Source organism: Aythya marila (assembly GCF_965140915.1).
Source record: "Aythya marila genome assembly, chromosome: 3".
Lineage (NCBI taxonomy): Eukaryota > Metazoa > Chordata > Aves > Anseriformes > Anatidae > Aythya > Aythya marila.
In genome coordinates this window covers 31,840,993-31,866,294 of record NC_139044.1, presented here as the reverse complement: position 1 = coordinate 31,866,294, position 25,302 = coordinate 31,840,993, and the positions used below count along the sequence as shown (strand labels likewise).

Below are 25,302 nucleotides of genomic sequence, written 5' to 3'. Positions count from 1 at the left end.
GTAATGCTTAAAAACTGTGTGCACTGTATGGATTGCGGCTCTGTTAGCATCATTAACTTAACAAGCTTCTTGCACAACTCTCCTGTTTTTCTTTGTACTTCAACTCTTTTTCCCTTTTTTAAGATTATTCTTTGTTTTAATTCAATATTACATTGCGAAATTTTTAATACAAAAGTAAAATTCTGAAAAAAGAAAACATCTGTATTGGTTTATACTACTTAAATATATCTTAGGTGGTTCTTTTAGTGTTGTACAGAAATCTAAAATTATCTTAACAGCAATGAAAATAGGCCCAAGAAATGTGGGACTGACATACATGGGAGAGCTGCCTTATGATCAGGAGCTTCTGTAGTTATTGAAGTAATAAGGACAAAGCAATAAAAGTTGAAATGAAGCATCAACAAGTCAACAGTGTTGCTTATTAAATAACTTTCTACACAGAGGCATCTCTGAAAATATTTTCAGTTTTATCTGCTTAACAATTAGACCATTTTTTAACAGAAATAACCTTACATTTCTTTTATCTCTGGTCACAGTACACAACTTTGGAAATTAAAACAAAACAAACAAACAAAAAAACAACCTTAGCAATATACAGCTAGTAATGGCAGACGGGACTTTCTAAGAGCAAAACGTTTTGTATGCTTTTTAAATAATTTTAACAATATTAAAAGAATGCTAGAGGCTCAGAAAGGCACAGAGATGCTTGAGAAGGGTAGAAGATGACTGTATGATTTTTGAGGCTTGTGTGGCTTGCTGCTGAGCCCGCCTCAAGGGTTTGCCCTCCTGGGTGAGGTACCATGGCTGATGGTGTTCGCGTTCCCAGAGTGTCACAGTCTGGAGCACGATGTGTCCAGTTAAGCTTTTGTCAATGCTGGTGCTGTGTGGAAATATTGGAGGAAAAATCCCTGTTTTTTCACTTCATTGACAGTGTCATTTAAGCTTCTTGTTTCCATTATTTGTTTTGTATTGTTTTGTTGTCTGCTCCTGAATATGTACAGTTCATGCCAAACTTCTATCCAGCTGTCAAGGTAGAAGAAAAACAGTCGTTAATCTGTGAACTAGGTATTGAAATATTTTGTAATTTGATTCAAAGGTTTATTTAAATCACAAAAAGTATGTGTGTGTGTTTTTCTTTTCCCCTCTCAGGTTTGCAATTATGTGTGGCTATATGTCTCAGTTTGAAAGTGTACAAAACAAAATCAGGAATGGTTATCTCTTTAAGGTATGTTTTTGTAGGCTTTTGGTGCTTTGTTTAAGCTATTCCTTTAACTTATTTCCTTATATAGTGTCAAAGAAATTTTTCCAACATGGTAATTCAGCCTCACAGGTTTATTTTGGTGTCGATGTTAAAGTGAAGTTATTTTTACGTATGCAAACAGATTATATGCTTTCAAAAAATAAAAAAAATATGTAGGATTCTGGGAGGAACATCAAGATTTCTGTTATAGTTTGTAGTGAAAGGGATGAGGAAAACGGAGAAACAATTCTGTTCAGAAAATCAGAACATACAAATTGTTAAGTGATGAACTAACATAGTCCTGCAATCATGCTTCATGCCTCCTTTAATAAGTTATGTTTGTTTTAACACTGTCCTTTCAGAGGTAACTGTGTATTCTAGTTAGCAGCTTTTGTTGCATGTGCTCCCTACCTCTTGTCCTCAGTATTGCTCTGGCTGTTTGCACCCACTGCCCTCCAAGCCAGCGTCCCCCCGTTCTGGGTATCAGTGAGAGGCAGCAGATGTGCGACAGGTCCCCATCACATCCAGCCCGTGGTAGGGCTTGGAGTGTTACATTAACTACATCCAGGCTGTGCTGAGTTAGCTAAGCCTCAACTGCTGCAACTAGCTAGGTAAGAAAGAGAAAATGACAAAAATGCAACCAGAGGAGTGCTGCAGTTGTTTAAGGATGGGGTTTAAAAAGAAACCACGGTGTTAGTTGCCTTTTCAGTGAGGTTTACCTCTTCAGAAGTAATTTCTAAAATCCAAGTGAATCATTTGGCAATGCTAACGCTTTGAGGAAAATAAGAGCATGAAAACATAGCTTCTATGTGATCAGTTTGTGGACAAAATGATAGAATAATAGGCTCTTACATCTGTATAACTCGGATATTTTAGTGACTGGCTTAGTCAGAAAAGAAGAGAGATCTGAAAGAAATGAAGCCTTAGAAGAGAGATTTATTTTGAGACAAATAGTACTTAGGGGTGAAATAATGTATCTCTTTTTCTTTAAACTCAGGTTGAGCAGTCAGAGCTTTCTTAGTAAATTAAAGAGAGAAATAAAGATATTTATGACCTATAATGACAGTGGTTTTGGAAGAATCACCATATTAGATGTTTTCTAACTGTTATTGTTTCACTGCAGCAGAACCCTTTTATTTCCTGAATTTTATGTTATAATAACAATTTGTTGTCTCCTGTACCATTTCATTGGAGCAGCAATATTATAGGGTGGAAAAGACTTCAATGATGGGTGCTGGCATGTAGGAACTATCAAAGACAGTGGTTGCTTTCTCACTGGTCTGGTGTGTGACAGTTCCCTAATGCTAACTGTAAATAAAAAGAATATAATTGAAGTTGTTGCCTTTTTCAGACAAAAGTTTTCGAGCTCTTTGACTGAAGTTTTGAGCAGTTTATTTGTGGTCTTGTTGCATTGCGTGCAAAGTTGTTAAATAATTTTGTTTGTGGTTTTCCTCAATAAGGAAATGGTTTGCTAGTTAAAATGTATTTAGGATGTTAGAAAATAATTGCAGCAAAAGAAAAGTTCCGAATTTGTATATGATTTGCAGCAAATCTCTTAGAATGTAAACACACTTGCCAAGCAAACATCTAAAGTGACACTGATTTTCTTTTTAATAGGAGCACCTAGACAAAGCAATTGAACTTAAACCTCAAGATCCTTTTTTATATTACCTAAATGGAAGATGGTGCTATTCAGTAAGTTTTCTTAATTTTTTTGTATCTTACATATTGAATATACAGAAAAAATATAATACATTTGAAATGAAGTAATGGGACTTAACACAAAGTAGGTGTTTATTGAAGTAGATGTTTGGAGCTAAATGAAGCAGTGCATATACATTTCCTGAATCAACTTCCATGTGTGTGATGTTAGTAGACTACCATACAGGCTTGGTAAATTTCAAGAGAATGTCTCAACAAAGATAAAGAGAGAAAATCTGTCGTTCAACGAAGTTTTGCAAGAAATACAAGTTTTGTTATGCCAACTCAGCAAGAGCTTTTAAATATTTTATTATTGACGTAGTGATAAGTACTCATATAAAAAAAAATAGATTGGTTTGCCAGTTTAGCAGTTGTTTGTTTGTTTTTTAGCAAAAAAGATGCTTTGTGCATATGAGAGTTGCTCTATTCTGAAGCCCACATCTTTGATGGCTCATATGACTATCCTTATCACTTCATCTTTTATGCTACGAAGAATCTCTTGTCCAAAGAAAATGTTCTTGCGTAGTCTAGGCTGTAAAAGATCATTGGGAGGCTTCTCAGAGTAGTAAAGGCTGATATACAGTGAATTCCAGCCCTGCCTTTTTCCTCCAGCTACTTCCAGTGCTAGTCATTACGAAGTGCCTGCAAACTGGAAAGAAGGAGTTGCCGTGTTATTTAGAACGTTGCAGCCTCTGACTTTGTTTGTCTTTATCTGCAACAAGCCTTGATGCCAGGTAATCTTTCAGCAGTTCTTTCAGATCATATATATAACTTTCAAAAAGCTTTCAGCAACTACATTTTTTCTCAGTGGATCCAAATGAAGAATGACACCAACTTTTTCAAAGAGCTTATTTTGCTTTTCATCGCAGTGTGTTCTTCAATGTCAGCATAAGCAATGCAAAAGTGAGTTGCCAAAGATTGTCCTATATCATGCATGCTGTCCTGCCTTTTGAAGAGCATCTCTCTCACCAGTGATTCCTTAAGCACTTTCATATGATGTCCAACAACTGACTGCAGCTTCCATTTCTGTCAAACACTCCCAGATGTTTCTCATGGCTTATTTAACACTGGAGCTATTGCATTTGGAAGCTTTACATGTAATCTCAGCATACCTCATTTTGTTAATGCTGTGCTATCTTTTAATCGTATTTCATGTTAGTGACAGTCACCACTTACTGACTGACTACATGTGGTTTGTTGCACAGTACCATTATGAATTCATGTTCCACACTTACAGCATCTATGCAGAACTTCCTTGGTGAATAATATAGCAACAGATTAGGATTTGCCTTAGGGGGTGACCTGACTTGCATTGTATTAAGTGAAACTTCGTATGATGTAGCCACTGAAAAACAGATGTAGCCACTGAGATACTTGAGATTTATTTTTTATTTTTTTTTGTATTTTCTTATTTTCAGTTCTTGCATTCTGTGACTCTCTTGCTGGCCTTGACAAAACAGTAGCCTGAAGAGCTAAGCGCAGACTTGCGTAGTACAGATAAACGCAAGTACTGGACTAACATTTTATTTTAACTTCTAGGATGGTCAGCTGTTTTGTCACTTGTACACTTTCAGTAGCAGGATGAGGTGATTATTCAGGACATTTGTTCGGGCTTTTAGAAATCTTGCTTGAGTACGGAAGTTAGGTCTTAATCCTAGCCTTTTGAAGTTCATGATATTCCCATTAGTTTTAGCAGACTGAGTGAGTTTCTGTGCTGATCCACCAATAGAGGTTTTGGTCATGCACGTAGTATAGGTAGTCTAGGACCTTGTGGAAGATGCAGCAGATCTTGTGATCTTTTTCTGCAGACTGTGTTGTTTCATACCATGGTAATTATCCCTCAATTAGGCTGTTAGCTGTGGCATTGGTTCTAAATACTTCCTCGGGGTGGGAAGTATGATAGGGTGTTTAAAGAATGTGTATTACACTTCCTTTGTAATGCTACCTGTAGATGGAGTGATTATGCTCCTCTTAGACCCGGTGTTTTTTTCTGTTTAGTCTAGCTGAGGTTGAGGCTGGGAAGGCGGTGTTGCCCACTGCAAGGAAAACAAAGGGAAAAAAGGGCTGACCGAGGAAAAAAGGTTAGTTTGTACTTGAAGCTTTAGCTCACTTTTGGGCCAAGCTAAGATTTGCCTTAACATTTGCTCTTCCATAAGCGTTGCTTATTTGATTTGTGTTAGTTTTGCTAGAATTTGGCCTTGCCTAACTTTCTCATTGCAACACAGCCCTTTGTGAAGAGCAGTGGCGTGGCAATGTCACATTTCTTACACAGTGGCTGCTCTTGCTGGGCCAGAGCTGAAGCTGGTGCAAAGTGACACAGCACCTTCCAGCAGAACAAGGAGCTGGATTGCCACTGCCTTGCAGCACTGAGTGGGCTGATGCAGAGCTAGTGACTTTCATGTGCCACATTGTCTAAAAATCTTTTTTTTCTGGTTCTGATTTCTTTTACCATTATAAAACCAGCAGAGCTGTATGAAAGAGGTAGATGCTGGTTTGATAGGAATATCATCACTGCTTTGTTAGAGAATTAATTCTGCTATCGAGATCAGGTAGGCAAGATTTATGAAAGATCACTTTATAGATGTCATAATGGGCAAAGTATTGTCTGGAAGAGCTGCTGTGTATTCAAGAAGGCATGTGTAGCTCCCATATAGAGCATGGTTTTTATTTTGTTATGACAAAGGGAAAAAATAGCAACTATTTATGCATTGAGCAAATATAATAGAACACCACAGTAGTAGGCAACTATGGAGCCCTACCAAGTGTTACTGAAGTATTCCTTTTTCTAGAGCTAATGCACACTTCTAAATGATGGTGTGTTGTTGGTTTTTTTTTCCAGTTTATCTTCAGTGATAACGTGTAGGAAAAGTTAAATACCATATAATTGTTATTAAAATACTTTGAAATATCTGTTAAGAAAACTGAACCAGTATTTAGTGTGCATAAGAGATACTAGTATTGCAAGGAAAAACAACTGCCTCAAAATATTTTTTATCTAAAATGTCTTTAATGATGGTAAACTAAACTCCTCCTCAGCCTTCCATGACATAACCAAGCTTTGCTGACCACTATCTTTTAGGGAACATTGCATGGTCTAAGTATATGCTTGCATAGATGCATGTGACTTAAAATAAGTAGTGTTTTAACCCTTTTAAGTTGCAGCTTTTTGTTGTTAAGAGATCAGCAAGAAATATTTATTAGAAGTGAAAAGATCTATGGTGCATAGTGTAGAGTAATTATTTCTTTCTTTAGAATTTTGCAAGCAATTGTCTGATAATCCTTAAAAATTTAGTGTTTGTTTTTGTTTATTGCTTTAGTGTTTAGAGTAGCTTTTAAAAAACTGAGTCCATATCTAGTTAAGACTAATGGCTACTTGCCATTATAGGAGTGACATGAGATGGCTAGCGTATAATTGTGAAACTGGAGCAGAGCCTCTGGCAAATATTAGTGGGGTGTTAAAAATTAGATTTCTTGGAATTTTAGTTTTGTAGGTTACATGCCATGTGTTGAGTTCATCTCTGGTGTATCCCAATTTAATCTATTTGGGTTACATCGGGGAACAAATTGACCCAGTTCCTTTGTCTGTGTGCTCTCTAAGTTTGCTTCTCTTACTGGAAAGTGAAAAGCCCAGGGAATTCAAGTTGGATAAATGGCTAAATGCCCATGCAGAGTGTAGGTTCGTCAGCTGGCAAGAAAGAGAATATTTATGTTGGAAGCCAGTGTTTAAAAATTGCTCTCTAGTTATTTAATCTCTTCCAGAAGTCACAACGTTGTAAAATTGTATTAAGTAATTTCACATTTAATATATTGTAATTAAAAAATGATAACAATAATACTCTGGGGATAATGAAGTAGGTACCATTAATATTTTATTGAAACTGGATCAATGAAATCATTCTCCTTTATGGAAGACAATTGTGTTATGTGTCACCAGAGAGCTATTAGCAAGGAAATGTTGGAGGAGGATATCTTTTAGGGGTGCAGGTCCCTCCTGGCTGAATTTTCAGTCCAGATGGCTTAGTTTCCTTGGTGCTAACATCCTGGAGTTCAATAAGCTGTGAATGGGCAGGGTTTGCATTTCATCAAAACCAAATGGGAGACAAAACTGAAAACGGTCTCCAGTCACTACATGATCTAGTCGACGTGAATTTTGTTGATGCCTATGGAGGAGAAATGCATGTTAGGGTATCTCTTTTCCCAGTATTTAGGAGAGAACCACATTTTCTGCCTTAATCTTTGCTGGGAAGAGTGGTCTGGTTGGGAGAGTATTGCAGTCAGCTGCAGTTTAACTCTGTGGGTGACTTTCTTCCTTCTGGTCTTAATAGAGATTTGGGTAGGATAAGATGATGAGAACTTGCTCTTTTGACAGATCATGAGAAGAGGTCTTTCGAGCCAGATATGTCATTAGCTTTGGGACACTGAAGAGTGGCCTCCCCTCCTTGCCAGCAGCCAGGCTGTTGTGGTGACCCACACTGCTGCAACTCTAGGGAAGTTCAGGAGTTGGCTGATGGTCTCTCAGGTCCTTGTTTTTTACCTCTTCTATAGCTAGTGAGATTAGCTGTCCTCAGTATGGCAGCTGGGGAGCAGTGTTCCTGTTCAGAGTGACCCAGTACATTCAAAGGAGATCTTTGGAAACAGTGTTCTTGCAGTGCTTTTGTGGGTTTTCAGGCTGCTGGGAGGGACTTGCATCAGGAAACCTGAAAAAATGCTTGGGGAACCTGAAAAAAAAAACAGAGCTCACTTAAGGTTTGGAAATCATCTGTGGGGCAAGGGCAGTCTTCCTTCTATATTGTTTTTCTTGAGTTATAGTAGTAATTACTTGCTGCATTAGCTGTTTTCTTATTACTTTCTGCTGTGCTGTACTGCTCCTGGACACATATTAAGTGAAGCTCAAGCTGATGACAGTTACAGTCTCACCCCAAACAGCCTCTTCGTACTTTATTTTCTATGGACCTTCCGATATGCTTTGCACTGTTTGAGGTAACCTTGAATGTAAAAGTTAAATTTTCACTACACTGGAGCATGCGACACCAGGGTTTCTGCTGCCTGGGCTTGTTCACACGCAGAGAACACTTAATACGGTTAGTTGGTGTGCTAGGAATAACGTTTCCATTTCACTGAACATGGCATAAAAGATTTACTGTAATAAAGTTATTTCAAATTAAAAACAGTGCTTTTGTGTGTTTAGGGGCAGGGTATCATTTCCTGTTCATCATTATTGCTCCAGGACACGATTTTGTGTCTTGCATAAAACAGCTCTATTCCCACCTCAGTTGTGCAGGCTAATGCAGGAGGGGTGTGGGGAGGCTGTTGTGATGGGATTCATCTCACTTGTCTTTAGCCAGAGGTACAACTGTCTGTGCTCCTTTTGTAGTTAAGGGGAAGAAAGAAGGGAAAGAGAAGAGTGTTCATCCAGGACTGTCATAGGTGAAATAAGAGCAGTGGCCCACTAGAAATGCTGCTGTCCCTGTGGACTGTGCAAGGAACCTGGACAAGCAGTACAAAGTGGGCACTCCATTTACAGATGGCGATAATTAGCTGCAATGAGTTCATCAAGCCAGTGGATTACAACTTGGAATACTTTAAGTATGGAATACAAACTGGAAGCATTACAGCACCATCAGGCTATCCGTGTCATAGTCATAAAGTATGGGATTGAATCCACTGTGCGTTGAAGATAAATTGCTATTGTCCATACGTGTTCTGGTGTTCTGTTTTTAAGCATTGCTTTAGATTGGTTGGGTTTGTAATATAAAAGTGGCCAAGTGTATTTTCTTTTAAAAAGTTTGAATAGTGCAAAGCAGCACCCAAGCCAGACAAAATAAGGCCTAAAACCTCAGTAAATCAGTTCTGATTAAATCTTGCAAGAAAATAAAACAACTGCCAGGAAGGACTTGTGTTTTCAATAGGTAATTATAACTCTACATGGAAAAACTGCAGTTTTGTTCCCTCATTGCAGACCAGCAGACACGTGTGTGGTAATTGTATCTGTGCGCTGTATGTGTACACTTGGGGTGCTGGGTGGTCTTGCAGAGAACAGCATAAACCTATGGATTACCCATATTATTTCCTTCTTATCATTCTCCTGTAAGCTTACTCTATGATGAGATGGACCTAGAAATAAAGAAACCCCCTTCCTCTTCGAAGAGAATAAAGAACGCTGCAGCAGAAGAGAACAATACGTTTGCATGAATCCTTTTGACATCTTTCACAGCGTATGTCTTAGAAACTAGGGAGCAGCTAGGAAAGTGAAGTGTGGGAGGGAGCTGTATGCATACCTCCAATTTGAAGTTTTAACCAGGATGCTGCAGTTTATAACAGTGTTAAAGCAATGCAGGACAGGGGAAACATCTCGTTCTTTCTATGAACGAGAACTTGAATATTACCAGAGAGCTTTTCAAAAATAAATAAATAAACTTCATTCTCTTAGAAGATGCTTCAAGAGTGGGAGATGAGAGAGAGAATGAAGAACGCTTTTTATTACTCTCTCTGGAAGATCATTTTTAATGGTTTTGCGTGAAAGACTTATTGATGACATTTAACGGGTAAGGTGTTGAACCCTAGCAAACAACCAGCAAAACTTGGCCGGGATGCCCTCTGTCTCCAAGCAGAGTTGCTCTTATGTAGCTTGAGTCATTGAGGCCAGCAAGAAAACCTGGTCCTGTGCATTTTTCTGTTGCTTGCTGGCCTGTATTTGTACTCTTTGCAATGGTATTTTAGGGCAGTTTGCAACAAGAAAATGTGTAGAGATTGATGCCTGTTCAAAAGAGAAGTGTTCTGGCTGATGGCTGTGGATAGCTTTGTGTTACGGTGCCAATGGATTCTGATAGTTTACCATAATTAACTGTAACCTAATAGATTATTGCTGAGTTCAGCACAAGAGGGTCGGGGGAAGCAGCAACAGCCCTAAAGAGAGACTGGGAAGCCAGAGAATGAGGCGGGAATAGTCCAAAGCTGTCCAAAACCATTTTGGTTTTAACAGCGGTAGGACAGACATGAGCTCAACGCTCAACCGTGTTATTTGAATCACTTCTGCCTCTGAAACAGAGATGTCTGTAGATGTCATGACTCTTATTTCACTTCTTGTCTCTCCAGTGAGAGGCTCTCTCTCTTGGACTGCATGTCTCCCTTCTCTGTGTTGCACAGATCATGCTGGAAGTTGCTGGTAAAACACAACACCTTCATGTTTTTACTATTTTTTAACTCAGACATACTTGGTGACGGGAGCCATCAGTGCCGTGGTTCAGATAAATCCTGACATGAAGGAATCAAGTTCTGAGTTTTCTTTACAGATGTAGTAGATGTGGCCAAATGAGTGTGGCTTCTCCTTTTCAACAGGCTCCAGTCTTGCACTGCATTCCTTCCTGGCTCTGTCCTTCATTAGAGACGTGAGGTGTGTTCTGCTGTGTTAGGGGATGGAGCCAAGCATTCTGTGGCAATAACAGAGCAATTTCTGTCAGCTGTCAATATATGTAAGGGAAGAAGTCATGTACGTTATGTGGCAATGTGACAGTGCCTTCAAGTCCCTTTCATAGCAGCCGGTCTTCCTGAAAAGAGACGAAGCCTTTGGCAAATGTTATTTGTTAGGAAAAAATGAAACCTCTTTCTTTACAGTGATTATGACCAGCTTCTGCATAGTAAGTGAATTTGTTTTATGAGGGCCAAAAGCACTGACGTTTTGACTGCAGCAGCAACTTTTCATAATGTTGAAGAGCAGTCTACGTGGACTACCACGCTAAGGTGTCTGCCATGAAAACCTTAACAGGTTTCTAGCCTTAGAAAAATAGCATGGTCTTGTGATACCTAAACTGTACTTTAAAATTCATACATTGGAATACTCTCATATCAGCGATGTTGATGTTTTGTATTTCTTAAAGTGTACATTTCTGAGTTAATGGAATCTAATATCCAAAAGGCTATGCTTTGAGTTGGCAAATCAACAGCATAAAGCATTCCTTTACAAGCTTGTTTGCAAAATAAGTTGTATAAGTAGTACAGCAGCACAGGACAGTATTCACTCCAAAGCTGGGAAGCAATCCTAAGGGCTTTTGATTTATGCTTTTGTATTTTTATTATAGGTAGCTCAGTTGTCTTGGCTTGAAAAGAAAGTAGCTGCTGCTCTCTTTGGGACTCCACCAACTTCAACAGTAGAAGAAGCACTGCAGAATTTTCTGAAGGTAGGTTCTAGCCAAGGGTTTTCCTGTGTGACTGTTTACCAGCTGCTGTGTGTGACTGTTGTCAAGATGTCTGCTCAACAGATTATGTTCTGTGGCTATAAATCAAGGGTTCTCCTAAACACCACAGAGCTCTATAATAAAATATTTTCTTCTTCTCTATTTTAAAAATAGTTTGGAGATGAGTGGCTAGCACTTCTCTTCCTTTAGTTTTACAGAAATCTTCAATGACTTGCTATGTTAATAGTTACTGAATTTAATGCAAAATAGATATGGTTTAGTTACATAAGCCATTGAAACGAGTTAGTGTTAACTACTCATTTGTCCACTTTTGCAACAGTGTTAACATAGGCAAAGAAAACTTTGGCATTGTGACACTTAGGCTTTTCTGATCTAGAGCTCTTCTTTGAATTTCAGTAGAAGCCTTTCTTCTTTGTGGGGTTGAAATGACACAGAGGAAAGACCTTTACAGTGAAGTAGAAAAGAATGTCACAAAAGTCCTTGTTCTATTTGATTGCACAGTTGTAAGACAACACTATGTGCCTAAAATGAAGCTGCCTTTCAGTGTCTTTCATATGAGTCATTTCAAACTCTGGGCCTGCTACATAGAATTTTTTTACTTTACTGAACTGAAAGCATAAACTTCCATCATTACAATTACCTTCAGTCAGTTTCTCCAAGGACAAACATGTTTTTCCTCACTATGAAAACTGTTTATTTTCTATGTTCTTTCTGTGTCTATTTAAAGATGGCACGATTTTCTGAATTTTGGAGAATACAATACATTGCCATCTTCCCAGTGTAGAGATTTTATCTGTAAGGTCAAAATCCAAAGATGGTAGAAATAATTTGAAATATATACTTTAGCTTCAGGGTATTTCATGGAGGACTGCAGAATGGCTGTGGTTTTAAGTCAACTTCTGCAACAGAAATTGAATTACCTTCGAAAAGACAATTGTGTGGTATTACACAGTGAGTGAAAGCAGCATTTTTTTTGGTTCAAGAATTGCAGCTACAGTAAGTTTCACTGATGTAATTTTTCTCTCCCCAAAGCTATTTGCTGATTTAAAGCTGCTTCTTGGTTAGTTAGATAATTGATAATATTTGTACTCATCAATCAAGGTTTTACATCCTTGATTTGTTTTAAAAGGAAGATGATCCTGAGCTTTTCAAACTACCTGAATTTTTCAGAAGATATTAATGTAAAAAGAAGGGTGAAGAGCTAGAGCTAGAAGATACGGATCTGTGCAGAAAAATAATTAAAACATTGATGAATGCAGTTCAGCATCAGTTATTCAACATGTGAATGATTGGTTGCGTGTTAATTTCTGTGATGAGGAAATAATTATTAATAATCTAGTGACAGCAGTGTCTTTTAGCCTATTGTGTAAATGGATGAATCCAATAATGTTCTATAGAATGTTCCAGTATCTTTACTACATGTAAGCATTTAGAGAGAGGAGACCAAAGAATACAGAATGCTTTTGTGTGCAATATCAACAACTTGTGTGCCTGGATTAGTGTTTGGTTTTTTAATTTTCTTGGGATTTTTTTTTTTTTTTGGAAGTGCTAAACATTGTGGTGCACAGTAAGGATGATTCACTCTGATGTTTGAGGAAATTTACTGCATTACAGAAAACGTTACATGGACCATGTAAATCTCCTCATGCAGTTTTTATGTCTGTTTTGTTTCCTGTTTTTTATTCTTTAGGCAGAAGAAATGCATCCAGGATATTCCAAATACAATTATGTGTATTTGGCAAAGGTAACCAAGTTCTTTTAAAACTAATGGCTTGTAGACTCTGGTATTCTTACAGTGGTCTGATTGGAAACAAAATGTTTTTTCTTCTCAGTGCTATAAAGACCTTGGCCAGAAAAACAATGCACTGAAGTACTGTGATTCTGCACTGTCAGTTCTCTCAGTTACTAATGAGGTGGGTATTGAGAGTGATAAGTTGTTCTCTTGTGACCACTGTCCTGCTTTGGTACCCATTATTACACTGTCAGTAATAATGTTTCACTTTTTCCTCTGAACACAGAACCTTCCTTTTTCCTCCATTCTAGGTTGGATTATTGCAGTTGTTTGTATCTACAGCTGTAAAGAAAAAAATCATCTTTGTTTGAGAGAGGGACTGTGTCAGTGTCAGAGGCTGTCAGAAATTGAATTGCAGTCTTTGTAATTCAACCCATAGCCGCTGAGCATGTTACTGTTCTGAAATTTTGCCTCAGACCTACTTTTTCTCAGTTGAAATTACTTGGGATTTTTGTCCCACAAGATCTACTTCTGTTCCTGAAAGCCTCTGTTTTGTGATCTGTGTCGAGGCCTGTGGGCACTGTGTGATAGTAGCTGCAGCAGAAGTGGATGAATTGTTCAAACTTGGCTTTGTCTTCAACCACAATGTGATTAAAGTGGCATAGTTCTTTGTTATATCTGCTGCAACATAATTCATTCTAAGAGATTATTAGATTCTCTTTTAGACCCTTTAGAGTATTTTAGTATATGCAAGCAAAGTTTCTAGAGATATTTGTGAGTTTTTAAGTGATTGAATTTCTCAAATGTAAACCAAGTCATGGCAAGAAGGTTCCCTCTTGCTGTCTCATCTCATGTAGAAGCAAGTTCCATAATTATCGACCTATGACTGAAAAAGTGTTACCATCCTAGAGCGTGACAAGTTCAAACCTGAGCTTTGTCAGCCTAAGGGACCCCCTTTGAGCACAGCAGATGTGGTAGGGAGAGAGAGAGGTGATTCCGGAGATGAATTGGCCCTATCCCATTGAGTTCTTTGAAGTTAAGGAAAAAGACCATTAAATAGCTCTGTGTTTTGATTGACAATAAGCGCTGTGTGTGGAGCACTAACATGTTTATGTCAAATGTTCCCACTCAGAAGAAAGACCACTGCGTGCCTCACCAGCAGCTGCTCCTGGGTGGCATTTGTTTTTGGTCCAAATGAGAGCATGTACCAATCATAAATTAAGCAATCATTGCTTAAGTTCATTGTTTCTTTAAATACGTACTGATGTAGACACGATATAATAACATCTTAACTCTTTATTCTTTACCTTTTGTTGAAACGTACCTTCAACTTGTGCATTTTTACAGAATGTTTTTACAGAATTATCAGTTATTTTCTACCTTTGTTGCATAAAACATAGGAGAAATGGTTTGAGAGAGAGCGCATGCAACTGCAATTGCTTGAACTCAGCCTGTTTTGTATATATCTGCTTTGACTGTGTTCATGCATCTTATTTTATTTTTTCTGTATTTAACCTACTACATGCCAGGTCTTATCGCAATGAACTCTGTAGCTATCCAGCACAATTTCAAACATATGCATTGCAGAAACTTCTGGTGGGCAGAAGGCTGTGTGTGTTTAGTGAACTGGAAGTCATGCAGCATGTTCATCAGACTCCTTGGAAAAGCACAGAGATAACACAGAGTTGTATTCATCTTTGGTAACAGCAGCTGGACAAAATTTTGGTGTCTAGTCACAGGTAGTTGCTGAGGCTCCCCGTACGCTCAGTGGAGGAAAGACAGAGGCTTCCAGGTGTCTCATCCTGACTCGTTTCCCTGGTGGCTGAGAGAGATTAGGTGTGAAGACACGTGTAAGATGCATACCTGAGACACCTGACTTCCAGACTGCATAGTTAATGGGAGGTGAATCCTACCTCTGAAGGCCAACGGCATCAGTCTAAACGTGAGCTCAGTTCAGTCCTCAGAGTTCAGTGTTTCCTGGGCCACCCTGGGGACAGGGGTTAGTCCCTGCCAAAAGGAACACCCTGTCACATTTCTGAAGTGCCAGCAGGCCAGAGGTGAGAGCAGGAATTTGGGAGCAATTTGAGGTGCGTGTGTATTCTGGCAAGCAGAGTGGTGATGAAATAAGAATCATATTGGTCTGTGAACCGAAGAAGCAGCAGCAAGCAGCACCCAAAATCTTCTGTCCACCTGAAGATGACAGCAAGACAAAGTCCTCTTCTGTTTTGACTAATTCTATAGATATCACAGATTTGTCTGCTTTGGTTCATTCGCTTGTTTTGTTTTAAGTTTAGAAAAAAGGGTCTAAGAAAACACAGTACTGGAGCAACCATGTGTTGTGTTTTGTTTTGTTTTGTTTTTTATTAAAGCAGGCAGCACAAGGTAACACCAAGCTCACATATGGGAATTACTATAAAATAAAGATCTGGAACACAAACTCTTTGAATGCTAACTGTTACCATGAATCCCAGTTGAATTAGAATACCGTGTCTCACTTGTTTAGAGAAAAACTGTTAATTCTGGGGGAAATGTGTTGGAACTGAAATGATTCAGAGCTTGGAGCTGTATGTAGGAATAACATTTAGTCAGGCTAGTTTAAGGGAGGGAAGAGACTGTAATGGCTGGAGACTGAATTGCCTACAGCCATGTGAAATGCAGGGTTTGTGGTCTGGAATAGAAAACAGAGTTCAGCAGCAGTTTGATGATTCCTTTCCGTTTGCCACAGCACAGGATCTTAAGGTTGTCAGCAGCATAGGATGCAGTCACAGTCATGTGAAACCCATCATTCCTAAGTATAATCATAGTTTCTCATGTGAGTTGTTTTAAAACATCTCTTTCTTCAGGCAGGGGAATTCCTTTGTTTCTAAATGTTATTTTTTTCTGAGAAACGTATATATATATGTATAAAGGCATAAAATCAGTTGTAGACTGAGACATGCTTGCTGGAATGGTGCCACAGTGAGGAAATACGTACTATTTCATGATACAAATCACCCTGCAGCATAGCTATGAAAAATAATAGTAGATAATGGTTTAATTTATTTAATTTTTTTTTGCTTCTGAGCATCCACAGTTTCCGTTGACTTCAGTGGGAACTAGAGTTACTCGGCATCAGTAAAATAGCCCATAGCTCATTTTAATCCCCAGGTCAAATTCTCAGCTGGTCTAACTCAGGGTACTTCTTTGACATTTGTCTAGGATTCATTTCATGTAACATTGCAGGCTAAGTGAGATGGTTTTGGTCTTGAATGTTGTATCGCATCCAAATAGCCTTTCCGTGTGTATTTTCTACCACTTACAGAATATCTTTTTCATTCCAGTGGCTTCCAAACAGAATTAATTCTTCAAAAAAAAAAAAAAAGGCAAAACAAACAAAAAGAAAAAACAACAACCAACCAAACAAAAAACTTGTAAAAGGGTACTAAAGAAGTAATCAAGGTAGAGACAACTTCTGATTGAATGGCTGACTCCTGTAAATCCTAATATTAGTGTGATTTTTTTTCATAGTTTGGCACATTTTCAGCCAACCATTCTGTGATATATTTTTTTTTTCTTTTGAAAGGGAATACAAGAGAAATGGTGTTTTTGGTAGAAATTAGATCTGTGAAACAAAACTCCTGTTACAGCACTACATTAGAGATCTTTCTCCATCATCTCTACTCTAAACAGAAACCTCCGATGAATCATATGGTCCTTCCTTGGCCATAAATACCGTCACACTGTGGGGTGGTATTACATAGCTGGAGGTGCATGGGACATGAAATTGTCCTGCTTTTCTCTGGTTGCTGTCCAGGTGGATAACCCCTGGGTCCTGGGAAACATTTACCCCTTCAAAAATAGACATCCTAACGCTTAGCATTGCTGTGAGTTATTGCAAAGTGTGTAACAGCTGCTCTGTTTATCTCATCGAACTTGCACTACCCTTACTGAGACTCATTATTTTGTTATGTGCTCAGAGCCTCGTTGAGTGTGGCTACATAAAGGGCTGTCAAAACCAGATGTGGTGGACTACTGTGATGGGAAAATACCTTTCTTTGAATTTGGAAAAAATATATATATTTGAAAACATGAATGTTCTTATATTCAGAAAGACAAAATCAGTGTGTGGGTGTCTGAGCTTGATTAAACACACAGTGCTTTTCACATGAGTGGAATAAGGTGATTTGACAGAGCTAGGTAGATGACACCAATTTCTTGTTTATAAAAGATCGTTTGGCATTTTCAGGGGAGGAACTTGTAGAAAATGTACATATAAATGTAGAATTATGAAGTATAAATGTGAAGAAATTACTATTTTCTCTTGTCTGGAGGTGAGCTTGGGGATTGGGAATGAACCCTATGTGCTGTTAGGGCCAGTGAGCTCACAGTGAGGTATTAGCAGCCTAACAGAGAAAAAGATGTAGTGGATTAATTCATTAAAAGCTCAAAGTTCAGGTCTCTCCGACATGTTTTAAAAACAAATCCAAAAAGCAGTAGTTACGTTACAATAAATTTCTTCTTCCTGGTTTTCTCTTTTCAGCTCTTCTAAAACTACAAAATAAATGTTTGCACTGAGAGGTACTGAAAAGTCTTACTTAAAATGCAGATAAAAAGTTTCCTGGAGCTAAGAATGTATTTTAAAGTTATTGGTGACTTTAAAAATATTAATTTAAAAAGCACTCCTTCCTTCCCAACAAAAATAAAGGCAATTCAGAGTTAAAAGTAACAAGAAAGAGAGATTTAGATATTAGAGAACTTTATCATTCTGACATTCACTTCTTACAGCTGGAGCATGGCAGGAGTGTAAGGGTTGGTAAGGAATCTGCCTGCAGCCGCAGTGACATTTGAAATCTGGGGAAATCAGTGTGGAAGAGAAGGAAGTAAAAGTAATAACGGGAAAGAATGGTGGCTGAATGTTTAAATAAGAGAGTAGCTGTTGAGAAGAAATAATGCCTGTAAGATTTTCTTACTTTTTTTTTTTTTTTTTTTTTTTACAATTCATAATTAATTTCACATGTTATTAATTCACATTTTGAATTTTGTTTGTAAATAAAACAATGGGAGTTTAAAAGGGATTGAAGTGAGAGCGGATTATTATAAACTTCAGCTTCTATCAGTTGTTCTCATCACAACAGACTTTTTGAATATCCTGAATTTTCCAATACAAGTTCACCAAGAAATGCCTCCTCCAGCCGCCACTGACTGGTTCTGTGTAGCAGACCTTGCTGTGATATTTCCAATAGATCTCATTTGAAGTTGCTGCAGTTCTTCTGAGTGAGAATTTAAGGAGGAAAAATTTAATTTGCTTTTAAAAGAAGGGTAAAAATTATGAATTTTCTTTTCATCTTCCTGATTTTCCCCTGTTAAGATATATCAAACTATACATGTTGCTCAGTGCAAAATGTTACTGTCTTCAGAGGATGTTAATTCCTTTAGATTTTATGTGCGTTGCTATCCAAAAGCAGAAGTCCATAATGCTTCATTTACACAATAAAGGAAGCATTCGTATTTGTGTTCATGTTGAATTTTGGACTATTGCTTTTCCTGCTAATGCTGTTTGTGAAGTTGAACAAGAACTTCCTAGCAGCTACCACCAACCCCAAATTAAAAGTTCTTGTGGATGCACTGTTTGTCAAAAATTACAGTAACTGCTAAAAAAAAAAAAACAAAAAAAAAAAAAAACACAAAAACAATGACAAAAAAAACACTATTAAAAGCTATTCCTTAAATTGTGGTTCAGTTTACACTGAATAAGAGTGCTTCGAGCTCAGGGAATAGTCCTTTTAAAAACTCATTGCAAAGAGATCACATTTCAAACTGTAAAATGCTGCTAAAAATGAGACATTTGTAAAAGATCAGCTTAAAGAAGTTGAGACCTCCATTATTGTAAATTATTTTATCAGTGTATTTTTCTCTTAGTGATTGGGCTGATTTGCAATCTGCATCATTTTGAAGTTCTTGCTGAAAGGTTTGTTTGCATTGTCTGCTAATACTTTATCTCCCTCCAAAAGCCATTTCCCAAAATGCTGAAGCTATTTTTTGTGGTGTAGTATTTTCATACATAGGGAGAAAGCCTGCATTGATAAATGCCGAGTGAATTACAGTTTGTGGTTTAAATGACTAGTTTATCACGCAGTACTGGAGGCAAAATCCTGAGGAAGGCAGCACAGTTTTAGCACAGCTGTTCGTGCAGCAGGAGTGCTCGGCAGGCAGCTCCTCGGAGCACGGAGCGGGTCTCCTGCTGGCGGTGCAGGAGGAGTACTTCCAGAGCAGGATTCTCGGAGGCATTGCAGGATGAAGAGGTGTGCAGTTACTTTCCTGGTTTCGAAGAGTGGCCGAGGGACGTCAAGCTTCCAGGAGTTTAAAGCATGTTGTCCTGGGGCCAATAGACAGGGTGGAGGGAGAGCCTCAACAGGCATCTCTCTGAACATCTGCTTTTGGACACCAACAGCTCCATACAATAATTAAAGGAAACCAGAGTATGGGTGCAACCAGGTCTTGTAAATTAGAAAAGAATCTGCTGGTGGATTAAAATTTTGCTCCGTTAGCAATTATTCTGAACGGAAATCTGACATTTTGTAATTGTTCAACAGCAGTCCTAGAACTAGCTGAACTATTTAGTCCTCGACATCTGGGTGTGAAAGGGTGTTTTCCTGTCTGCTCAAAGTGTAATCAGAACATGTTGAATTATTGTCAACTACATATTTTAAAGCTGTGCTTACCTTGATCCTAGGAGCCTTGAGAAGTTACAGTTCATCCCCAGAGGAAGATACTAAAAATATGAAAGAACACAAAGCGCCCTGACTTGGGATGTACGGCAGTCATACAGAAAGTTGCAAGTGAAAGATTGTATTGGTTTATTGAAGTATCTAAGGGAAGGAAAAAAAATACATATGCCTTGGTGTGCAAACAAACACCTACTACAGTCACGCCGTGTGTGAGAATCTACTATGACATTGGGAATGGATAGCATATAGCTTTATATGATTTATATGCTCCACAAGAGCTATTGCTCTCTAATTAACAATCCTTGTGCCTGTTAGGGAGCCTTTTTTGTTACAGCCCAGGGTTTTTCCTGGAGCTGTGAAGGAATGATACAGCTGTACCCGAAAGCAGGGGTGGCTCTCAGCACCTCCTTTCTGTTACCACATATCAGAGCACAGCTTTGGACCACCCTCGCAGCCCTCACATTTAATATACCAAGCAGCCACACTGACTTCAGTGAAACCCTACAGGATGCATGTCAGCTCGGGATTTGGCTCTGGCTGCGCAGTTATGTTGTAGTTGGCTGGAGTTACCATTCTGTCGGTGGTCATGGGGGTCTATCTGTTCTCCGCTGACAGTTGGGACTTTGTCGACAAGTGCACACATGTGTAGTGCCTGGGCTGAGTGTGCTTAGTGCATACGGAAATAATTAGCTGAGATGGAAGGTAAAATCGTTATCTTTCTGTCAGTTCTAATTGCTTTTTGAGTTTTATATGCACATTTATACACTATATTTTTAAGTTGTATATGCACATTTATGTCGGTGTGTATGCTTATTGATATATTTTTTTATTTTTTTAGCAGAAATTAGCTGTAAAAATGTGGGCTACATGCAGTTAAGCCAACATTCCCTTCTTCCTGCCAGCTATCTCTTCTCTCTTGCTCTTGTTTTCAACTCCCTCTCTTCCCTTCTTCAGCCCCTGGCCTCCCAGGTCTTTTTTTTTTTTTTTTTTCCTGTGCATATCCCCTGTGAATGATGAAACAGAAGAGAATGGCAACTAAAGAGGAGAAGGGGAAAATGCAGTCACTGACCCTGTAACTCCGAATACCCTTCATGTAGCAGTTAGCAGAACATTTGAACTTGTGTTCAACTCTGAAAATTATATGAGAAGTGTTTAATAAATGTAAGCCTTGACAGTAAAAAGTCAAGGTTGAAAATGGCTGGGTATTTAGTGAACGCTGAACTAAGCCTCAGGGGGAACAAATGGGACTGACGCAAAATACATTGCATTCCTTGTGCCTTGCACCTCTTCCTCTTCCTGCTGCACTCTAGAGGGAGATCAAAGCCTGCCTGTCCTTGGAAAAACAAAAAAAAAAAAAACAACAAAAAATTTAAAATAAACAAATTTAAAACAAAAATTGTTCATTTTTAGAAAGCCACAGACCCAGAAATCAAAGAGAAAGCACGTTGTTCAAATATAGGACTTCAAGCCTTTACAGTTAATTGAAATAAAGCTTTGACATTAATGAAGTTTTCATCCTTAAGACTGGAGACAGGCTCAATGAACAGCGGTCTGGGCTTCTCTCTCCTTCTGGTGTGACATAACTCTGGGTCTGCAAGGACCTTCTCCAAGTGTGACAATATTGTTCCCTTCCCTGGCCGTTCTCAGCTTTGCTTTTAACGCCATTACAGACTTTTAAAATGCTTTTACCATCTGGGTTATTATTATTGACTGGAAGCCACTGGCTCGATTAACGCAGTCCATTAAATAGTTTGTAACAATTATCCTTCTTGTTCCTGATCCAGTCTTGTTTAGAACTGGCAACCCAGAGCAGAGAGTTTTGCACGTTTGCAGTTTCTTCTCCAATTAGTTCTTAGAACAGTCACAGTTTTGCTTCATTCTTTGTCCTAAGCTCAGAGGGAGATTCAGGAAGGATTGCTCAATGGTTTTGGGACCTTGCAACTCACTAGAGCTCCTTGTTTCTTTCCTTAGAAGCAAAGGACTATATTGGGCAATTACACGTGATTGCTTGGAGCTGTATTTTAAAAAGCTGTGTCATGAAAAATGAGTAAAATCTGTCAACCCATGAAATGCTGGACACTGTTCAGATATGAGAAAACCTGCATCATCGTTATTTTTGGCTTAGAAAAGTGTAAAAAAAAAAAAAAATAGGACCAGATACAATGAAACCATTTTCTTAATAACGTGGGACAGTATCTGGCATTTTACTTTTTTGTTTAATGGAGTTTGGCATAATTTGCACAAGTCGACTGTGGTAAGTACAGAAGAGAGTGTATTTTCCTTAAATTAATGAATGTATTGGTACAGATCTCGAGTTTCCTGGTTTTTATTGCAAGCCATGGGCTGGTGCTCCAGGCAGCCTGTAGTGATGTGGAATTTAAGGGGTGCTGAATTCAGTGTGATGTTTCCTTCTGTTAGAGTATTTTGGCAAGAGCTTACTGGCTTTGCAGTGTGTGCCTTCCAAGGCCTCTGATAAATGATTAGGCAGATAGTTTAGCCTATTGTTGCCAGTGGGAGCAAGGCAATGACTCCAAGAGAAGCATCCAGCTAATGTATTAATGCCTTAATCCAGACCAATAATATAATGTATTTTGACGTGTCTGGCATATGGTTTTTATCATCTCAATATTCTTCTCTGTTCCTCCATGACATTATGGACAACTAACCAAAATAAAGAGAAGCAGGGATTTCTTCACCCGTAAAATGTATTTTAAAATATCCAGTATTTTGTTCCAGCTCTTTGGTTGATTGGATAATGAAGTGATCCTGAAATTCAGTTATTACTTCACTGTCTGTCAGAAGTATTTTCTTTCAGAATTGCTTGTGGCATTATCTGGGAAAGGAATACTGGTCTCTGTCATTAGAAATACTTGCACAAAATTTGTGATGTCCATGTGCTCTTGGCTTTGCGCTTCTGAATGCACACGAGCGCATATACTGGGTGGTTGGACCCTTACCAGCCTGGAGGTATGAGGTGCTGAATTTTTAGAAACGTGGACTTAAACCAAGGTGCATTTTGCAAGTTTTGCAGCAGCAAGTAGAGCAAGTGGATTATACCCAGGGGACACTTCAAAAATGAGCAGAATAATGGAGTTTTATGCACGTGCTCCTTTCGTAACTGGTTATATATGGAATAGGCAAAATGTATGTTACTGGTTACCTGTGAAAGAGTTCTGTGGGCTGGGCTTGGTTTACAGCCCCATGCACACTGTGCATTTACTTGTCAGGCTAAAAGGAGCCTTTCCCTTCTGTCATAGGAGATATATTATGGTATTGGCTCTGACCACAGCAGGTTATTTGCCCCTTGCTCACTGACTGGCTCCACTCTTCTGTGAGCCCAGTAGATTAGGTAGAGCCCACCAACACCAGTCTGGATGGTACGGAAGCTGCAGTCACTCCGTGGTGGTGAGTACAGATAGCAATGGCTTTATACACTGAAGCCACTATCTAACCTTTGTTGTTAATTGCGTTTTCCAGTGTTTCCTTGTTAGTTGGATATTAAATCGTTAGCAAACATCACAGAAGTACCCGTAGAAAAACTGCACAGTCAGGTTACCAGCTTGCATAAAGTATAGGGCAAGGATGTACTTTATACAAGTTACACCAATAAAAGTTGTGGCCCGGGCTGAAAGGCTTACTTGTCTGCTGAGAAGGATATGTGGGGCTAACATTTTAAGTGCTTTAACAGAGCTGTAAAAGGAGGGCTGCCATCTGGCTCTTGTTTTTACTTCATGCTTTCTTTTTGCAATCACTGACAAATTAACTTACTTTACGTCTTGTACATTCTGTGGCTATTCCAGTTGTGTGTTATGTCTGTTGTTAGTAAAGAAATGTGGATAGGCACGTATTAGCAAACCAAGGGATTTATCCTATTTGAGTTGATGCATGATTGTCTGTTTCTTTCAGGACAAAGAGGCCCAGAAAGACTTAGAGGCTTTACTTCTCACACTGAAGCTCTGATACGATGCACTTTTTAACTCTTCACGTTGTGATAAAACTGAAGAATTAAAACGAGAGTCTGTAGTGATTGGGGACTGCAGGTGAATTCCAGCTAAGTCAATGGGAAAACTGTCTCTGATTTTTGTTGGCTTGGATCTTGGCCTTTGAGCATCTGGCAATTATGACATGAAAACGACACGTTCATTTTTGATTATTTATAATCTGGTATTGAAGTTTAATTTGAGATTGCTGACACTGTGAATTCGATTCTCTAAACAGGAGGTCCACTGCTGGCAATGGACATACTGGGGATAGAATGCAAAATGCACACATCTTACTCTTTGAAAGATTAATCAATAAATACATGATGCCAGCATAGAACTGCATGTAGCAAAAACAAAAATGTTTCTATAATAAATTATATTTGTATCAACTAATCTACACAGTTGTGTACAAAAGGAAATCATGTATGTGTATGTTTACACATTATTCTTATAAAATTAGAATCTTATTAAAGTAAAAGCTGTTGCTTCCACAAAGCTCTTTTTACCTTAAACCTACTGCTGGTTTTACATGGAAACATGAAAAATTTATAAATAAAATATTTAAGTTGTATTTTATTTGTAACATCAACAAGTACAATATTAAAAATCTGACTGATGAAATTCAGTGATCTGGATGAGTATATTACAGCTGTGATGTTTAGTGGTTTTGTTACGAGATCTCCATCAAGTTTGTGAATCCTGGATCTTTCTGTTTAAGCAGTTGTCTAATGGGATGGTGTTAATATGTTTTATGAGAACTTAGTTCAGCAGGTAACTATCCCTAATCTTTTGTATAATGTAACCTACACATAAAAATACATGCTCTATCTGAGCATGCGGGACGGGAGTGTTCAATAAAATGTGGTGGGCAGGGAGATAATTTTGTTCACCATTGAACTGATCCAGAATTCACCTAAGTGTAATGAAGAACAAAGGTCTGTTTTCATTGTTTTTGAATTCAGGGTCTTAATCTTAGATGTGGGGAGTTTATCTGGAAGAAGAAAGTATTTCTGTTAAAGGAGACAGAGGAAGTATAATTGGATAAGGACAACTGCACAATCCCTTGGCTTGTTTGATGTGTAAGGTAACATGGACCAGTTTATGGCTAAGGTGAGGAGGACTCATATGGCACCAATATATTGAACTAATAATTGGGCCTTTAATTTAGGATAGTTATATTAGCTTATAGGCATCTAGGAGCTATTGTGGTCTCAGCAAAGATCTAAAAATAGGGCTGGTGTGAAGGACTATGTGAAGAAGTCATACGGATGTATGACTGAAGCATCTCTTAGTAAGAGTGAGCTTTTAACTATTAACGACAGAAGGCAATAGCTGCAGTAGACCAGAGGAAGACATGTGGAGTTGTATTAAATTTAACCTGAATCTATGACGCCTTATAAAGTACAGAGATTTCTCAAGCTTTTCATAAAAAAAAGACTGTCCTTCTTAAAACAATTTCGTTTAAAATGTATTTTCAGAAATGCAAGCCTTACTGTGACATAACTGAACAAACTCTGAAAGTTCAGAACTGGTTTGAAGTTGTTGCTGTCGTTTTCATAGTTTTTATTATCCTGAAGATCTTCACAAATCAAAATAATAATTTTATTTATTTTTTACTGCTCATTCTGAGGGAAAATAGTTCCTATACCTGTTTTTCAGTCCCAGAGTTCTCCTTTTTTCTCACACAATTTCAGAAAAAAAGGGAAATACGTGAGTGAAATCCTATTAGATAGCTCCTTCCGTG

At 38.3% G+C, this 25,302-nt stretch overlaps 1 protein-coding gene across 3 annotated transcripts in view; it reads left to right on the top strand.

The window, feature by feature from the left end:
- Positions 1-24,976, top strand: part of RMDN2 (regulator of microtubule dynamics 2) — a 47,490-nt gene extending 22,514 nt beyond the window's left edge. For 2 of the 3 annotated variants that reach the window (XM_082757797.1, XM_082757795.1), the window contains exons 6-11: positions 1,150-1,225; positions 2,858-2,935; positions 11,020-11,118; positions 12,827-12,880; positions 12,969-13,049; positions 23,482-24,976. In XM_082757797.1, coding sequence (XP_082613923.1) covers positions 1,150-1,225; positions 2,858-2,935; positions 11,020-11,118; positions 12,827-12,880; positions 12,969-13,049; positions 23,482-23,535 — 442 coding nt within the window. In that variant the 3' untranslated portion in view covers positions 23,536-24,976. The remainder of the gene's footprint in view (positions 1-1,149; positions 1,226-2,857; positions 2,936-11,019; positions 11,119-12,826; positions 12,881-12,968; positions 13,050-23,481) is intronic. The other variant, XM_082757796.1, reaches the window with a different exon arrangement.
- Positions 24,977-25,302: the final 326 nt, after the last annotated feature.